At 39.4% G+C, this 13,831-nt stretch overlaps 1 protein-coding gene across 1 annotated transcript; it reads left to right on the top strand.

The window, feature by feature from the left end:
• Window positions 1-81: 81 nt before the first annotated feature.
• Window positions 82-13,831, top strand: TDP2 (tyrosyl-DNA phosphodiesterase 2). The gene is made up of 7 exons (XM_038584282.1): window positions 82-276; window positions 357-466; window positions 4,194-4,367; window positions 5,062-5,153; window positions 6,667-6,785; window positions 8,368-8,538; window positions 13,339-13,831. Exons 1-7 carry the CDS (start codon window positions 139-141, stop codon window positions 13,618-13,620), a joined length of 1,086 nt encoding a protein of 361 aa, XP_038440210.1. The 5' UTR covers window positions 82-138; the 3' UTR covers window positions 13,621-13,831.

The raw sequence follows: 13,831 nt of genomic DNA, 5'->3' as shown, positions 1-13,831 counted from the left end.
AAAGCCACGCCCTCCGCCCTCCGCCCTCCGCCCGCGGGGCGCGCTTCCGGCGAGGCGGGCGAGGCGGGCGCGCCTGCGCAGAGCCGCGCGCTGGCCGTCCTGCCCCGCTGAGGGGCGTGGTGGGCCCGCGGCGGGCGGATGGAGCGGCCGAGCGACCCGGAGGGCGACCCCGAGCTGAAGAAGCGGCGGCTTCTGTGTGTGGCGTTCACCTCGGTGGCGCGGTGCGACGCCGCCGTGGCTCAGTGCTACCTGTCCGAGAACGACTGGGAGATGGAAGTAGGTTTCGCTGCCGTCTTCCTCCTGTGTGCCGCGGCCCCGGGGGGCGCCCGGGTCTCACCGCTGCCTGTGTTTTCCAGAGGGCGCTGAACTCCTACTTCGAGCCTCCGGTGCCGGAGAGCGCCGCGGAGAGCCGCCCCGAGAGCCGCCCCGAGAGCCGCCCCGAGAGCGCCGCGGGGCCGGAGCCCTGGTGAGGGGGCGGGCGGGGGGCGCGCGGGGCGGGGGCGGGGGCGCTTCTCCCCTCTCCCCCGCAGTCCCGGACGGAAAACTGACGCGCAGAGGGAGGCTGCGAGCGCCTGGGCGTGAGCGAGGGCGGCAGAGTCCGCTGTGGACCGGTAACTTGGAAGGCCCCTGGCTTCCTGCACGGTTCCTTTATCCCCTCCCTGCCGGCCAACCCGAATGCTCGTTTCGCGGTCCGGTGCACAGCTGCCTCCCCAGCTGCAGCTGTGCTGCTCCTAACGGCCAGATGCCTTGCACCTGCGGTGTGTCCGCTGCCCATCTCTCTCCTACCCAGGAAGTTACAGGGCATCAAACTTTGGCTTTCTCCGGTGGGCGTCTCCTCCTGTCCGGCGTGCTTCGTAAAGATACTTATTGATGCAGGAAATGGTTGGGGTTTGGAGCCCATGGTCAAGAAGGAGTTCTTGAGACATCTTTGGTGCAAAAAGGTCGTTTCAGGGGATCCCTGGGTGGCGCAGCGATTTGGCACCTGCCTTTGGCTCAGGGCGTGATCCTGGAGACCCAGGATCGAATCCCACATCAGGCTCCCGGTGCATGGAGCCTGCTTCTCCCTCTGCCTGTGTCTCTGCCTCTCTCTCTCTGTATGACTATCATAAATAAAATAAAAATTAAAAAAAAAAAAGTATTTTAAAAAAAAAAAAAAAAAGGTCGTTTCATTAAAGCACAGGGACAGGACCCGCGGGCAGGAAGAGCTGCACGGGGGTCCTGAGGAGTGGCCCATTACGTACTTTCAAGTCGAGAGGGGTTTAGGGAGAGCGTTAAGTTTTTAAGGAATTTTGGAAGCAAGGTTCCCATCCCAGGACCTTGAGGGGACTGGCTATTGTTGGGAGAAAGTCATTTATTACCTTCACAGTCATGAGACCTTTCAGACTTATATAGGTGGGTGATGTGCTTGCGGGGGGGGGGGGGGGGGCGTGGGGATGATTGCCAATATGTATCTTTATTTTTTTATTTTATTTTTATTTATTTATTTATGATAGTTACAGAGAGAGAGAGAGAGAGGCAGAGACACAGGCAGAGGGAGAAGCAGGCTCCATGCACCGGGAGCCCGATGTGGGATTCGATCCCGGGTCTCCAGGATCACGCCCTGGGCCAAAGGCAGGCGCCAAACTGCTGCGCCACCAGGGATCCCGCCAATATGTATCTTTAAAAAAAAAAGGGTTTTATTTGTTTATGCATGAGAGACACAGAGAGAGAGAGGCAGAGGGAGAAGCAGGCCTCATGCAGGGAGCCCGATGGGGACCCGATCCCAGGACCCCAGGATCACCACCTGAGCGGAACAGTCACTCTACCGCTGAGCCACTCAGGTGCTTGCCAAGAGGTATCTTGAGAGGTTTAGAGATAAAGGAAGTTTCCAAAGGAATTCTAGAGGATGGTCACTCTGTTTTAAGGACTTGTTGGTGGGCTGCAGTTTGTAAGGAAATCTAATTTTTCTTTTGTCTCTGTGTCCCACATCATTTATTACCTCTGTCTAGAGCCTTTTCTTCCACTCTTTCCATGCTAAGTAGTATTTATCTTAAGGGCCAGCTTAGACATGACTTATCTCCAAGAAGCTTTCCCTGGTCTCTCAAGTGTGGGTGGGTTTTCCCTCATAGGTAATCTTTTAGCATCCTGCATGGTCCCAGTCATAGTAACTTAGTTTATATTATACCTGCTGTTTAATATTTTGTCTCCCACCAAACTCCCGCTAAATGGGTAATTTAGTGAAATCAACATCTGTTTTGTATATTGTTAATTTCCCAAAGTCTGGTATGAATTTTGGCATGTAATAAGCTCTCAATAAATGTATATAAAGTTCTCCCAGATACATGAGCAGCCTGTAGAGTTAACTGTTCATAGTGAAGACACTTTTCTTCCTATGATCTTTTCAGCTGCACCAGTAAGAAGATCGTTTCATTAGACTCCTTTCCCTATCTGCCTAGAATTTCCCCCCATTTCTAGTGATAGAGCTCTGCCTCCTTGTAATACTCACCTAACTCAAACTGGTCAGTCACATCCTCTCTCCTGGGACTTGGAGATTAGGTTGAAGAGAGTTCAGTCTGAATCTTCCCTGTGGAGCTGGAACTGTAATGTGTTAACCTAGTACTTGTGGGAGAAAGCTGACAGTGCTGTTCTGCAGAGGGAGAATGAACCAGGGAAGTTGAGTCAGATGGAGAGAAAGCCTTGATTGCTCTTCCTCAGGGTTAGCTGTGTTCCCATACCTGCCTGTGACATGTTTCTGTTTCCTTCCAAATTCCTCTGTTTTGCTAAATTGTAACCAGCAAGGAAATTGAAACAGAGGGTGAGTTCAACCCCTTACCAAGCTGAGTGTGGAACCTACTTAAAAAAATAAATAAATAAAAGTATGTGCTGGGGTTGCCAGTCACTAGAGCATGCAACTTTTGATCTTGCGGTTGTAAGTTCAAACTCCATGTTGGGGGTAGTAGAACCTACTTAAAAATAAAATTTTAACAAAAGAAAGAAAAGAAAAAAAGAAATTGGAACAGAAAAGTTAGATTCCCTGAAATAGTTCCACAGAAAAAATGTAGTTGATTAATGGCAGAACATTGGACCATTAGGAGTCTCCTACTGTAGAATCAAAAACTGGGACATTACGGGCACAATTGGCAAAATTTGAATAGATCTTAAAATTATATAATGTATCAGTGATAATTTTCTGACATCCAGTAATGCTGGTTATATATATAAGCCTGTCCTTGTTTGTAGAAAATACATACAAACATTTCAGAATAAAAAAAAGCCAAGCAAGTAAATGTTAGTAAGTGAAACGTTAACTTTTTTCTTTTTCTTTTTTTTTTTTTTTACTGTTTTTAGTGTTTTACTGAAAGTCACATTATTTCAAAATAAATTAAAATAATAAGTTAACTAGATTTGTGGTCACTTTACAGTGTATGCAAATACTAAATCATGTGTGCCTGAAATGAATATAAAGTTCCAAATACAAAAACCTATTTCTTAAATTTATGTGTGGTATATAACTGCTTAACAGTCACCTTTTAATAATGGTTTGTCTCTCCCCTCAAATATCTGTGCCTTGGTGGGGCCGGTGTGCAGGTGGTGTCAGGACCCTACACTGGATTTTGTGTATGTGGCCTCCGGCAGGGTAGTCAGACTTCTTATGTGACATCTCAGGAGAGAACATTCCAAAAGATCGAGATAAAAGCTGCAAAGTTTCTTATGACCAAGCCTCAGAAATTCCAGGGTTTCCTTCCACCCTTATTCTGTTGGTTAAGCAAGTCATTAAGGTCCAGATCCAGGGGGAGAGGTTTTGGACTTCATCTTTCAATGAGAGGACTAATGAAGAATTTGCAGCTGTTATTCACATGAGATCTTATTTCATGTATTTCATACATTTCATAGATGATTTAAAATGAATCCAAATTTGGACATCTTAATACTACATGGTCTAATTTTGGATCATAGTTTACAAAATCACTTTAGTAACACATGTCACTGAGGCATATTGAGTTGGTTCTAACTAAGTGAGCAAACATTTGGGTAACACAGTAAGAATCTGTTTTTCCTTAGTTGTATGACTTCTGCTCCTCTATAGGGAGATACTTTGAGGGTTCTTTTAAAATTTATTTGTAAAATGAAGGCTATAAGTAGTTAGAAAATAATTTAAAATTAATCAGTTCATAGATGATTTGCAGAGCTGTGTTTCATTGTGATTTTGCCAGTGTTGACTTAACGAATGAAGAGACAACTGATTCCGTTAGTTCTAAAACCAGTACGTCTGAAGGGATTCAGCAAGAAGATGGCAGCATGTTCTCTTTCATTACCTGGAATGTTGATGGATTGGATCTAAACAATCTGCAAGAGAGGGCTCGAGGAGTGTGTTCCTACTTAACTTTGTAAGTATTATTAACTTAGGTTCAATGATAACATGATTAACATGGCTTATCTATCTACAAAGAGGGTAATGGTCAAGGTTATGGGCTTTGGAACCTGATCTGAGTTCAAAATCTAGCTCTCAGAATGACATGTAAAAGAATGGGGAGTGCCTCTGAGAGCAGAAGTGTGGATAGAGGTGGGGAAGGAACACTTAAGTTTTTGTTAGAAGCCTCTAGCACTGTTTTACCTAAAAACTTCGTAATTATTGCTTCCTGAAAATAAGATTACCAAAACGATCTGTATCTGTTACACGCTGGCTCTGTGATCTTCTGTAATCCCTTGTGTGAACCACTGCAGTTCTCTGCAGCTTATTTTCTTCATCATGGACAACTGTTTCACGAGGATTCAGAACTTGTAAAGCATCTAATGGAGACTAGGACCCTTGTAGGCTCTCAATATACTGATTTCTGTTGCCACTGATTCCAGTCTTTTCACTTTAAAGTGTTATGATGTATGTTTTTTTCTTATTTAATTTGATCTTTACAGTATTTGTTAAATGGCACAGGTCTTTCTCATTTTATAAAAAAGATCAGTATAAACATGGAATATTAGCGGGTTTTATGTTTCTTTTATGTTGTGGTATTTTGCTAATCTAGATGGCAGCAAATGAAATAGTATGCCTGGTATTTATCATAAATTGATGTTTTGAATTAGGTACAGCCCAGATGTGGTATTTCTACAGGAAGTCATTCCCCCATATTGTAGCTACCTAAAGAAGAGAGCACATAGTTACGAGATTATTACAGGTAACGATTTTCCTGTTACTGTCTTTGTCTTTGAAAAACAGTCAAGGGAAGAGATAAACCAAGGTTAGCCTGTAGGAGAACACACAAGGAAAAGGAAAAATAAAAAAAGTTTGAGAAAAGCTAAATCAGACACAGGATACTAGAAACACCGTAGGAAATATGTCATACAGCTTAATATATGTGAAGAGTGTTAGAAATGGATGGTGTTTCAGGAAAATATAAATTGCCAAAATTTGAGATCTGGAGTCGTTTTAATAAATTAACTTTATGAAAAAAAAAACTGACTCCACTTATCACACTTAAATTTTTTAATAAATTAACTTTACCAAAAAAAAAAATTTTAATGTGATAATTGCATCTTGACTATACTTTTTCAAAAAGTCGTCTTTATTCCTTTTAACTGATTTTGGGTTTTTTTCTAGCTTTTTGCCTTGAACAGTAATTTGACTTTACATCTATTTTGTTTTTCCTGAGTGCATTTAATGTTCCACACACTGGCTACATTCCATAATAGTTGGTTAAATCCCATGTTCTCTTTGACTTTCAGTTTTATGTAGTATGTGATTTTAATTTTGATTTATTATTAAATTCACAGTTGCTAAGGAGAGGGTTCTCAGTCTCTTTCTGTCTTTGTGACACAACTTTCCTGCATTCTCTTGGGGATTCTTTTTGACTCTCTTCTGTTTCAACTTTCTTGTTTTCTGAATCCCATGCTTTTCCTTCTTGATTTACTTCCTCCTTTCATTGGGAGTTTTGTATTTGTTTGGTTTGTTTTTGTTGTTGTTGTTTGTTTGTTTTTCATTTATTGTGCTGAACACCTGGTAGGGACTTTCAAACTGGACGATTGTGACGTTCATTTCTGGAAAACTTTCCATCTCTCCTTTCCTCCTTCTCTGTCCCCCTCCTACTCCCCCACCTTTGTGCACACTGCCAGTTTCCTAGCCTGCCAGCCAGCCTCCTTGGCCCTCTCCCTCTCCTTTCCTTCCCTTGTTTCTCCCTTCTGCTCTGATAAACCACTTTCCACTTCTTCAGCTCCTTTGTTCTCTGGAAAACAGTTGGAAACTTTTATTCACTGTCCATCTACTTCTGTTCTTTTTTCTTCTCCTTTTATACCTTTCTAAATTTTTTATTCATTTATTGTAATTTTTCTGTGTTTCTTGCACAATGAGAAGTAAATGCATGTTAGTTTGGCTCAGTGTTATGTCTCATCTAATCTGTCAGAAATTTCTCAAATTTTCTTATTCAATACTGGCATCATTAACTGTTTTTGGCACTTATGTAAATTCTTTTTTATTTTTATATTCCTTTGATACATACAGCTACATTTTGGGAAGGGGCAGATAAATATAGGGACTCAGCCATCTTCACCTATTTTGAAATAATAATTTACTTGGAAGATTCAGATCCATCTAAGTATCTGTACCTGTTATAAAACCTTCAATAGGGGAACTTGTGATAAACGGCAAATACTCTTGACTTCTCAGCCTAAATTCTTTTCCACAAACATTTGAAGGTCATGAAGAGGGATATTTCACAGCTATAATGTTGAAGAAATCGAGAGTGAAATTTAAAAGCCAAGAGATTATCCCTTTCCCAAATACAAAAATGATGAGAAACCTTTTGTGTGTGTATGTAAGTAATTTTTTAAATTTGACTTTTTTTCTTTTTTTTTTTTTTAAAGAATGAGTTGTTTCTTACAGTTTCATTGTGGTATCTTTTTTTTTCTTTTTAATTGCTGTTAGAGAAAATTTTGTCGTCTTCTACATTTCTTTTAAATAGTCTTAAAGAACATTGTAAATTAAGTTTTTACACAAATTTCAAATACAAATTTGTAAACGTAAAATCCTGATTAGGTATTTTCCTAAGAATGTTTAAGAATTTACTAACAGTTAACATTTGTTTCCTCGAGTGTTTTTTTTTCTTACCTAAATGCATTGTATATGGTAGGTACTGTGTTATACTCTATGAGACTTATAAGAATGAATCAAAAGATCTTACTGTCATAGTTTATAGAGTAGCAAGGAGAGATTGTAGTATAAAGTAACTAAAATAAAGGAAAGGCATAAATGCCCCTGGAGGAAGTATAATGATGTGCAATGGAAGTTTAGAGATAACTTTTAGCTAGATTGTTTTTTTGTTTTTTTTTTAAATTGAGGTATAATTGACACAACAGTATATACTTTTAGGAATACAGTGCAATGATTGGATGTTTGTATATGTTGCAAAATGATCACCACAGTAAGTCCAGTTAGCTGTTGCCATACACAGTTATGCCTTTTCTTATTAGCTAGGTGTTCAGTGGAAGTTTCATGAGAGAATTTGTATTTGCATTAAGCACTGAAAAATACGTAAGATGTAAGCATTAAGAACAGTCCAGGTAAAAAAAAAAAAGAACAGTCCAGGTGGCAGAACCACCATGGCAGAACCACCATAACAAACTTTTGCAGTATTGCAGGGTATGTGTGTGTGGTGTGTGTGTGTGTGTGTGTGTATGTATTTATGTGTGTATATATGTATATAAATGAGAAAGGATATATTTAAGTATAAAGGAGCATTCTGTTCATTTGGGTAGAGGGCATGAAAAAGGGTAAAAAGAAGCTGGTAAAGTAGGTTGGATCCAGATTATAGAAGGTCATGAATGCCCAGTGTGAAAGAATTTGTATTGATTCTGCAGGCAATTTGTTTAAATAATAAACAGATCCTGCATTGTTTGTATCTTAACTCCAAATGATAAATGATTCTCATTCATTCATTTAATTGACCTTTTTTGAGTACCTATGTGCCAGTCCCTTGGTAATAACAGAAAATAAAAGAACCATCTCATCTCTGCTTTCAAATGACTCGTGACTTTGTATGAGAGAAATAATTATGCCATAATTCAGTGTAGGGAACTTTAAAAAGTCTTTCCAGTACGCTATAGGAATATAGAGGAGGGAGCCACTGATTGTCTGAGGATATTGGGGAAGGCCTTAGAGTGGAGGTGATGTTTGAGGTAGGTCTTGATGTATTAGTGGGTGCTTGCTAAGTAGTTTTCTTTGGGAGCAGGATTAGCACATTACACATTGACCTAGAAATGTGAGCACAGTGCTGAGTAATATAGTTTTGCTTTGTTAAATATATACCAATCAATTAAATAATTAGTTGATTCTGTTATCAATTGTCAACCTTAGTGGTCAGTGACTGTTAATAACTATAATTATCTGTCCTGTTGCAGGCAAGTATATCAGGAAATGAACTTTGCCTTATGACTTCTCATTTGGAGAGCACCAGAGGGCATGCCAAGGAACGAATGAATCAGTTAAAAATGGTTCTAAAGAAAATGCAAGAGGCTCCAGAGTCAGCTACAGTTATATTTGCAGGAGATACAAATTTAAGGGATCACGAAGTGAGTGGCAAAGTCAGTTCTGTGCTTGTGGGCAGATTATTGCTGTGGAAACTAACTTTCTTTTGACCAAAGCTGTTATAATGTGTAAGCGACCTTAACGGTAAATACTGTCCTGTGGTCTATGCCTGGCACTGGGGAAGTGGAAGCAGGAGGAGGAAGACAGAAATATTGGGGGAAGACAGAAATATTGCACCTGACACAGACAACGCCAAACAATATTTGTTGATTAAGAAGAGGAGTACAGAGAAAACAAAGAGTTTAGAAAAAATTTAAATTTATTTGCAGTATCTTGAGTTGCAAGGTAAGAACAGTTGAAAGATTTGGCTGTCACAGTTGTCCCTACTTCTAAATTTTCTTTTTTTCAACTTTTTTTTACCCCCTTTTCCTGGTACTACCATCTCCAGGACTGAAACAGTCTCTTTCCCCGTAATTCATTTGAGAGATGTTGGGATTTTTCAGGACCTCTGTAGACTTAGATCATATTAAGTGGAAGCTGGCTTTGCCTTTTCCCCCAATCTGGCTGAACTCATATCAGATTAGAAGTGAATCGAAATGTTTGTTTCACTGCTATAAGCTGCAGGAGTAGAGGAAGAAATGAAATGAGACACGAAAGCCTATCAGGACTTCTGAAGTGAAGGCAGTATCCTAAATAAAATAGAGCTCTGCTTCTCTTTGTGATTTGTGTCCTTGTACACAGATTACTTTTTTAAAAAGTCAGACTATCTGTACTGTTTACAAATCAGTGACTTCATGGTAGCTGTTTTGTGGTACTTGGTTGCCTAACTGATCTGCTTACAAGAAAAATCCTGTTTTGCAACAAATGGCATTGGGAAAACTTGATATCCACATGCCAAAAAAAAAAAAAAAAAAAAAAAATTGTATCCTTACTTTATACCTTACACAAAAGTTTATTCAAAAGGAATCAATGACCTACAAGTAAGAGTTAAAACTATAAAACTCTTAGACGAAAACAAGGAGGAAAAGCTTCATGACGTTGGATCTGGCAATGATTTCTTGCCAAATTTCTGACATTAAAAGCACAGACAACAGAAGTAAAAAAGATAAGATAAACTTTATCACAATGAAAAACTTTTGTGCATCAAGGGGCATGATCACAGAATAAAAAGGTAGCCCATGGAATGAAAAAAATATTTGCAAATCCTATAGATGACAGGTGAATTATAATTAATATAATATTGATGTTATATGAAGAATTTCTACAATAAGGAACCTGATTTTAAAAAGAGCAAAAGACTTAAATAGACATTTTTCCAAAGAAGATAAACAAATGGCCAATAAGTATGAGAGAAGATGCTTGGTGTCAATAGTCATTAGAGAAGTATAAATCAAAGCCATCATTAAGTATTACTTTACCTCTGTTATATCCATTAGCATGAGTATTATCAAAAAACCAGAAAATAAGTGTTGGTAAGGATTTGGATAAGAACCCTTATGCAGTGCTGATGGGAATATCAAATAGTATAGCTGCCATGGAAAATGGTGTCGTGATTCTCTAAAACTTAAAATAATTTCCGTATGTTCCATATGGCCCAACAATTCCACTTCTGGGTGTATACTCCAAACAAAGAAAAACAGGGTCTTGAAGAGGTATCTGTACACCTGTAGTTCATAGCATTATTCACAATAGCTAAAACATGGAAGCAACCAAAGTGACCGTTGACAGATGAATGGATAAACAAAATGTGTATACATGTAATGGAATATCATTCAGCTTTAAAAAGGAAGGAAGGTACAGTGTGATATAATATGGATGAACCCTGGACATTACACTAAGTGAAATAAACCAGTTACAAAAGGACAAATCTTTTACAAGTCCTCCTATGAGTTTCCTAAAGTAGTCAGATTCATACAGATAGAGAGTATTGTTGCGGTTACCAGCGGCTGGGGGAGGATGGAATGGGTGGTTAGGATTTGTTTGGTACAGAATTTCAGTATGGGAAAATGAAAAGGTTCTACAGATGGGATGGTGGTAATGGTTGCACAGTTATGTGGATGTACTTAGTGTCATAAAACTGTACACATAAATGTGGTAAGTATTACGGTATGTATACAGGCATACAGAAGTATTGTGGGTTCAGTTCCAGTTCCACAATAGAGGGGATATCGTAATAAAGCAAGTCAAACAAATTTTTTAGTTTCCTGTTGGATATAAAATTATGTTTATACTGCTGGAGTTTATTAAGCATGCACTGGCATTATATCCAAAAAAACAATGTATATGTCTTAATTAAAAAATACTTTAACATAAGGGCACCTGGGTGGCTCACTTGGTTAAGCATCTGCTTTCAGTTCAGGTCATAACCTGTAGGTCCTGAGATCTGAGCCCTCAGTCAGGCTCCCAGCTCAGCAAGGAGTCTGCTTCTCCCTCTGCCTCTCCCCTGCTTGTGCTCTGTCTCTGTCTGTCTCTCTCTCAAATGAATAAATTAAAAATCTTTTAAAAAAAAACAACAGCTTTATTGCTAAAAATGCTAACCATCGTCTGAGTTTTCAGCCAGTCATAATCTTTTTTACTAGTAGAGGGACCTTTTCCCATGAATCATGAATGTTCTGAATGGCATCTAGAATGTCAAATTCCTTCCAGAAGACTTTCAATTGATTTTGCTTAGATCTATCAGAGAAATCACTATTGCAGCTCTAGTATTATGAAATGTACTTATTAAATCATAAGACTTGAATGTGGAAATGACTTCTTACTCCATGGACTACAGAATGGATGCTATGTCAGCAGGCACGAAGACAATATTAATTTCGTTCTCCACCTGGCACCAGCTCTTGGGTGACCAGGTGCATTGTCAATGAGCAGTAACATTTTGAAAGGAGTTTTGTTTGTTTCTTTTCTGAGTAGTAAGGGGTCTCAACAGTGGTCCTAAATGTTCAGTCAACCATGTTGTGAGCAGATGTGCCATCATCTGGGCTTTGTTTTTCCATTTGTAGAACATAGAGTAGATTCATTGTAATTCTTTATTTTATTTTATTTTATTTTTTAAGATTTTCTTTATTTATTTATGAGAGACACAGAAAGAGAGGCAGAGACACAGGCAGAGGGAGAAGCAGGCTCCATGCAAGGAGCCTGATGTGGGACTCGATCCTGAGACTCCAGGATCATACCCTGGGCTGAGGCAGGCGCTCAACCGCTGAGCCACCCAGGCGTCCCTGTAATTCTTTTTTTTTTTCTTAAGTTTTTTTATTTTAAGTACAGTGTAGTGATGTACAGTGTTAAGTTTCAGTTGTATAATACAGTGATTCAACAATTCCATACAGATTTAGCATTATTCTTATGGGCCCTAGGATTTTTGGAATGATGAATAAGCATTGGCTTCACAAGTTAACAGCTACATTAACCCCTAACAAGAGAGCTTTAGAGCTTTGAAGCTCTAAAGCCAGGCACTGACTTCTCTAGCTATAGAAATCTTAGATGGCATCTTCCAGGAGAAGGCTGTTTCATTCACATTGAAAATCTGTCTTTTAGTGCAGCCACCTTTGTGAACTATCTCAGCTAGATCTTCCAGATAACTTGCTGCAGCTTCTACATCAGCACCTGCTGCTTCACCTTGCGCTTTTACCTTATGGAGATAAGGCTTCTTTCCTTCAATCTCTGCCGGTTTTAAGCTTTTTCTTTTGCAGCTTCCTCACCCCTCTCAGCCTTCTTAGAATTGAGTTAGGGCCTTGTTCTGGATGAGGCTTTGGCCTAAGGGAATGTTGTGGCTGGTGTGATCTATCTAGGCCACTCAAACTGGCACTTTTCACTTCCTTCAAGAACTTTTCTTTGCATTCAGTTTGGCTAACTTGCTTAGGGCAAGAAGCCTACCATTTGGCCTACCTTGGCTTGAGATACACATCCTTCTCTAAGCTTAGTCATTTCTAGCTTTTGATTTAAAGTGGGAGACAAGTGATTCTTCCTTTCACTTGAACACTTAGAGCCCATTGTAGGGTGATTAATTAGCCTAATTTCAATATTGTGTCTCAGGGAATGGGGAGACCTAAGTAGAAGGAAAGGCCGGTCCAAGGAGTATTCAGAACACACGTTTAATAAGTTCACTATCTTAAATGGGCAGAGTTCATGGTGCCCTAAAACAATTACAGTAATAACATCAAAGATCCTGATCACAGATCACTGCAACCAAATAATAATAAGAAAGTTTGAAATGTAAGGATTACCAAAATGTGACACGAGGTGAGCAAATGCTGTTGGAAGAACTGTACTAACATAACAGACTTGCTCAATGCAGCATTGCCATAACACAACGTCTGAAGTGCGATAAAAGGAGGTATGCCTGTATTTAGCACAATAAAATGTTTTTAAAATCCTGGAGTGTGAAGAGGGAGAAGGAAGATTTGATAGTAAATTTCAAATGAAACTGTGAAGGCAGTTGACCTTATTGGGGGATCATAATAAATGGTATATGTCTCCATTTATAGACCAAGAGTTTTGCCTACTTTTCACTTGTGTACATTTTTCAAAAACTAATAGCAATAACAGAGGCTGTGGGTTTTCAGCCTTCTAAGTTTTATCTGCTACCCAGAGTAAGGAATCTATGACAGAAGAGAAAGGGCAAATTCCAGACCTCTCTGGCTATCTAGATATTTTCATATTACCTACTTAGTACTGTACAGCAAGGTGCTATGTATAATATATTCAATATTAATACATCATCTTGCATTGGTGCATTAATTTGTGACATTCTGATTTGAGATGTTGCACTTAGATGTAATAGTGAAACCCTTTTTAGTTCAGGAACAAAAGGGCTGAATCTTAAAGAGTTTTCTTTTTCTTTTCAGGTCACCAAATGTGGTGGTTTACCCAGCAACATTTTGGATGTCTGGGAGTTCTTAGGCAAACCTAAGCATTGCCAGTATACATGGGATACACAAATGAACTCTAATCTTGGAATATCTGCTACTTGTAAACTTCGTTTTGATCGAATATTTTTCAGGACAGCAGCAGAAAGTGGCCATATTGTTCCCCAAAGTTTGGACCTCCTTGGGTTGGAAAAACTGGACTGCGGTAGATTTCCTAGTGATCACTGGGGGCTTCTGTGCAACTTAGATGTAATCTTGTGAAATGCTTTTCAGATAAGAGTTGTATGTCTTCCGAGTAAATTTTATTCTGGATTTTTGCAAATATAATTTCTACCTGTCTGGAAAGGTAGGTTTATTAAGGAGGAATTAATATACTACATCATTGTAAAAAAAGAAGACACTACTGTGATTTTATTTTGTGGATTGTGACCTCAAATTTCAGAACTAAATACTGATGTTCATTGAAACGAAA

The sequence above is a fragment of the Canis lupus genome, chromosome 35 (assembly GCF_011100685.1).
Source record: "Canis lupus familiaris isolate Mischka breed German Shepherd chromosome 35, alternate assembly UU_Cfam_GSD_1.0, whole genome shotgun sequence".
Taxonomy (NCBI): Eukaryota; Metazoa; Chordata; class Mammalia; order Carnivora; family Canidae; genus Canis; species Canis lupus.
The sequence above is the reverse complement of the archived record's forward strand: the minus strand, read 5'-3'. Positions and strand labels throughout refer to the sequence as shown.

What these genes read in the sequence shown, in the direction of transcription:
- TDP2 (XM_038584282.1), top strand. Translation starts at nt 139, where the DNA reads ATGGAGCGGCCGAGCGACCCGGAGGGCGACCCCGAGCTGAAGAAGCGG. An exon ending in GCCGCGGGGCCGGAGCCCTG is followed by an intron (nt 467 to 4,193) that starts GTGAGGGGGCGG and finishes TGATTTTGCCAG; the next exon opens with TGTTGACTTAACGAATGAAG. An exon ending in GAAACCTTTTGTGTGTGTAT is followed by an intron (nt 6,786 to 8,367) that starts GTAAGTAATTTT and finishes GTCCTGTTGCAG; the next exon opens with GCAAGTATATCAGGAAATGA.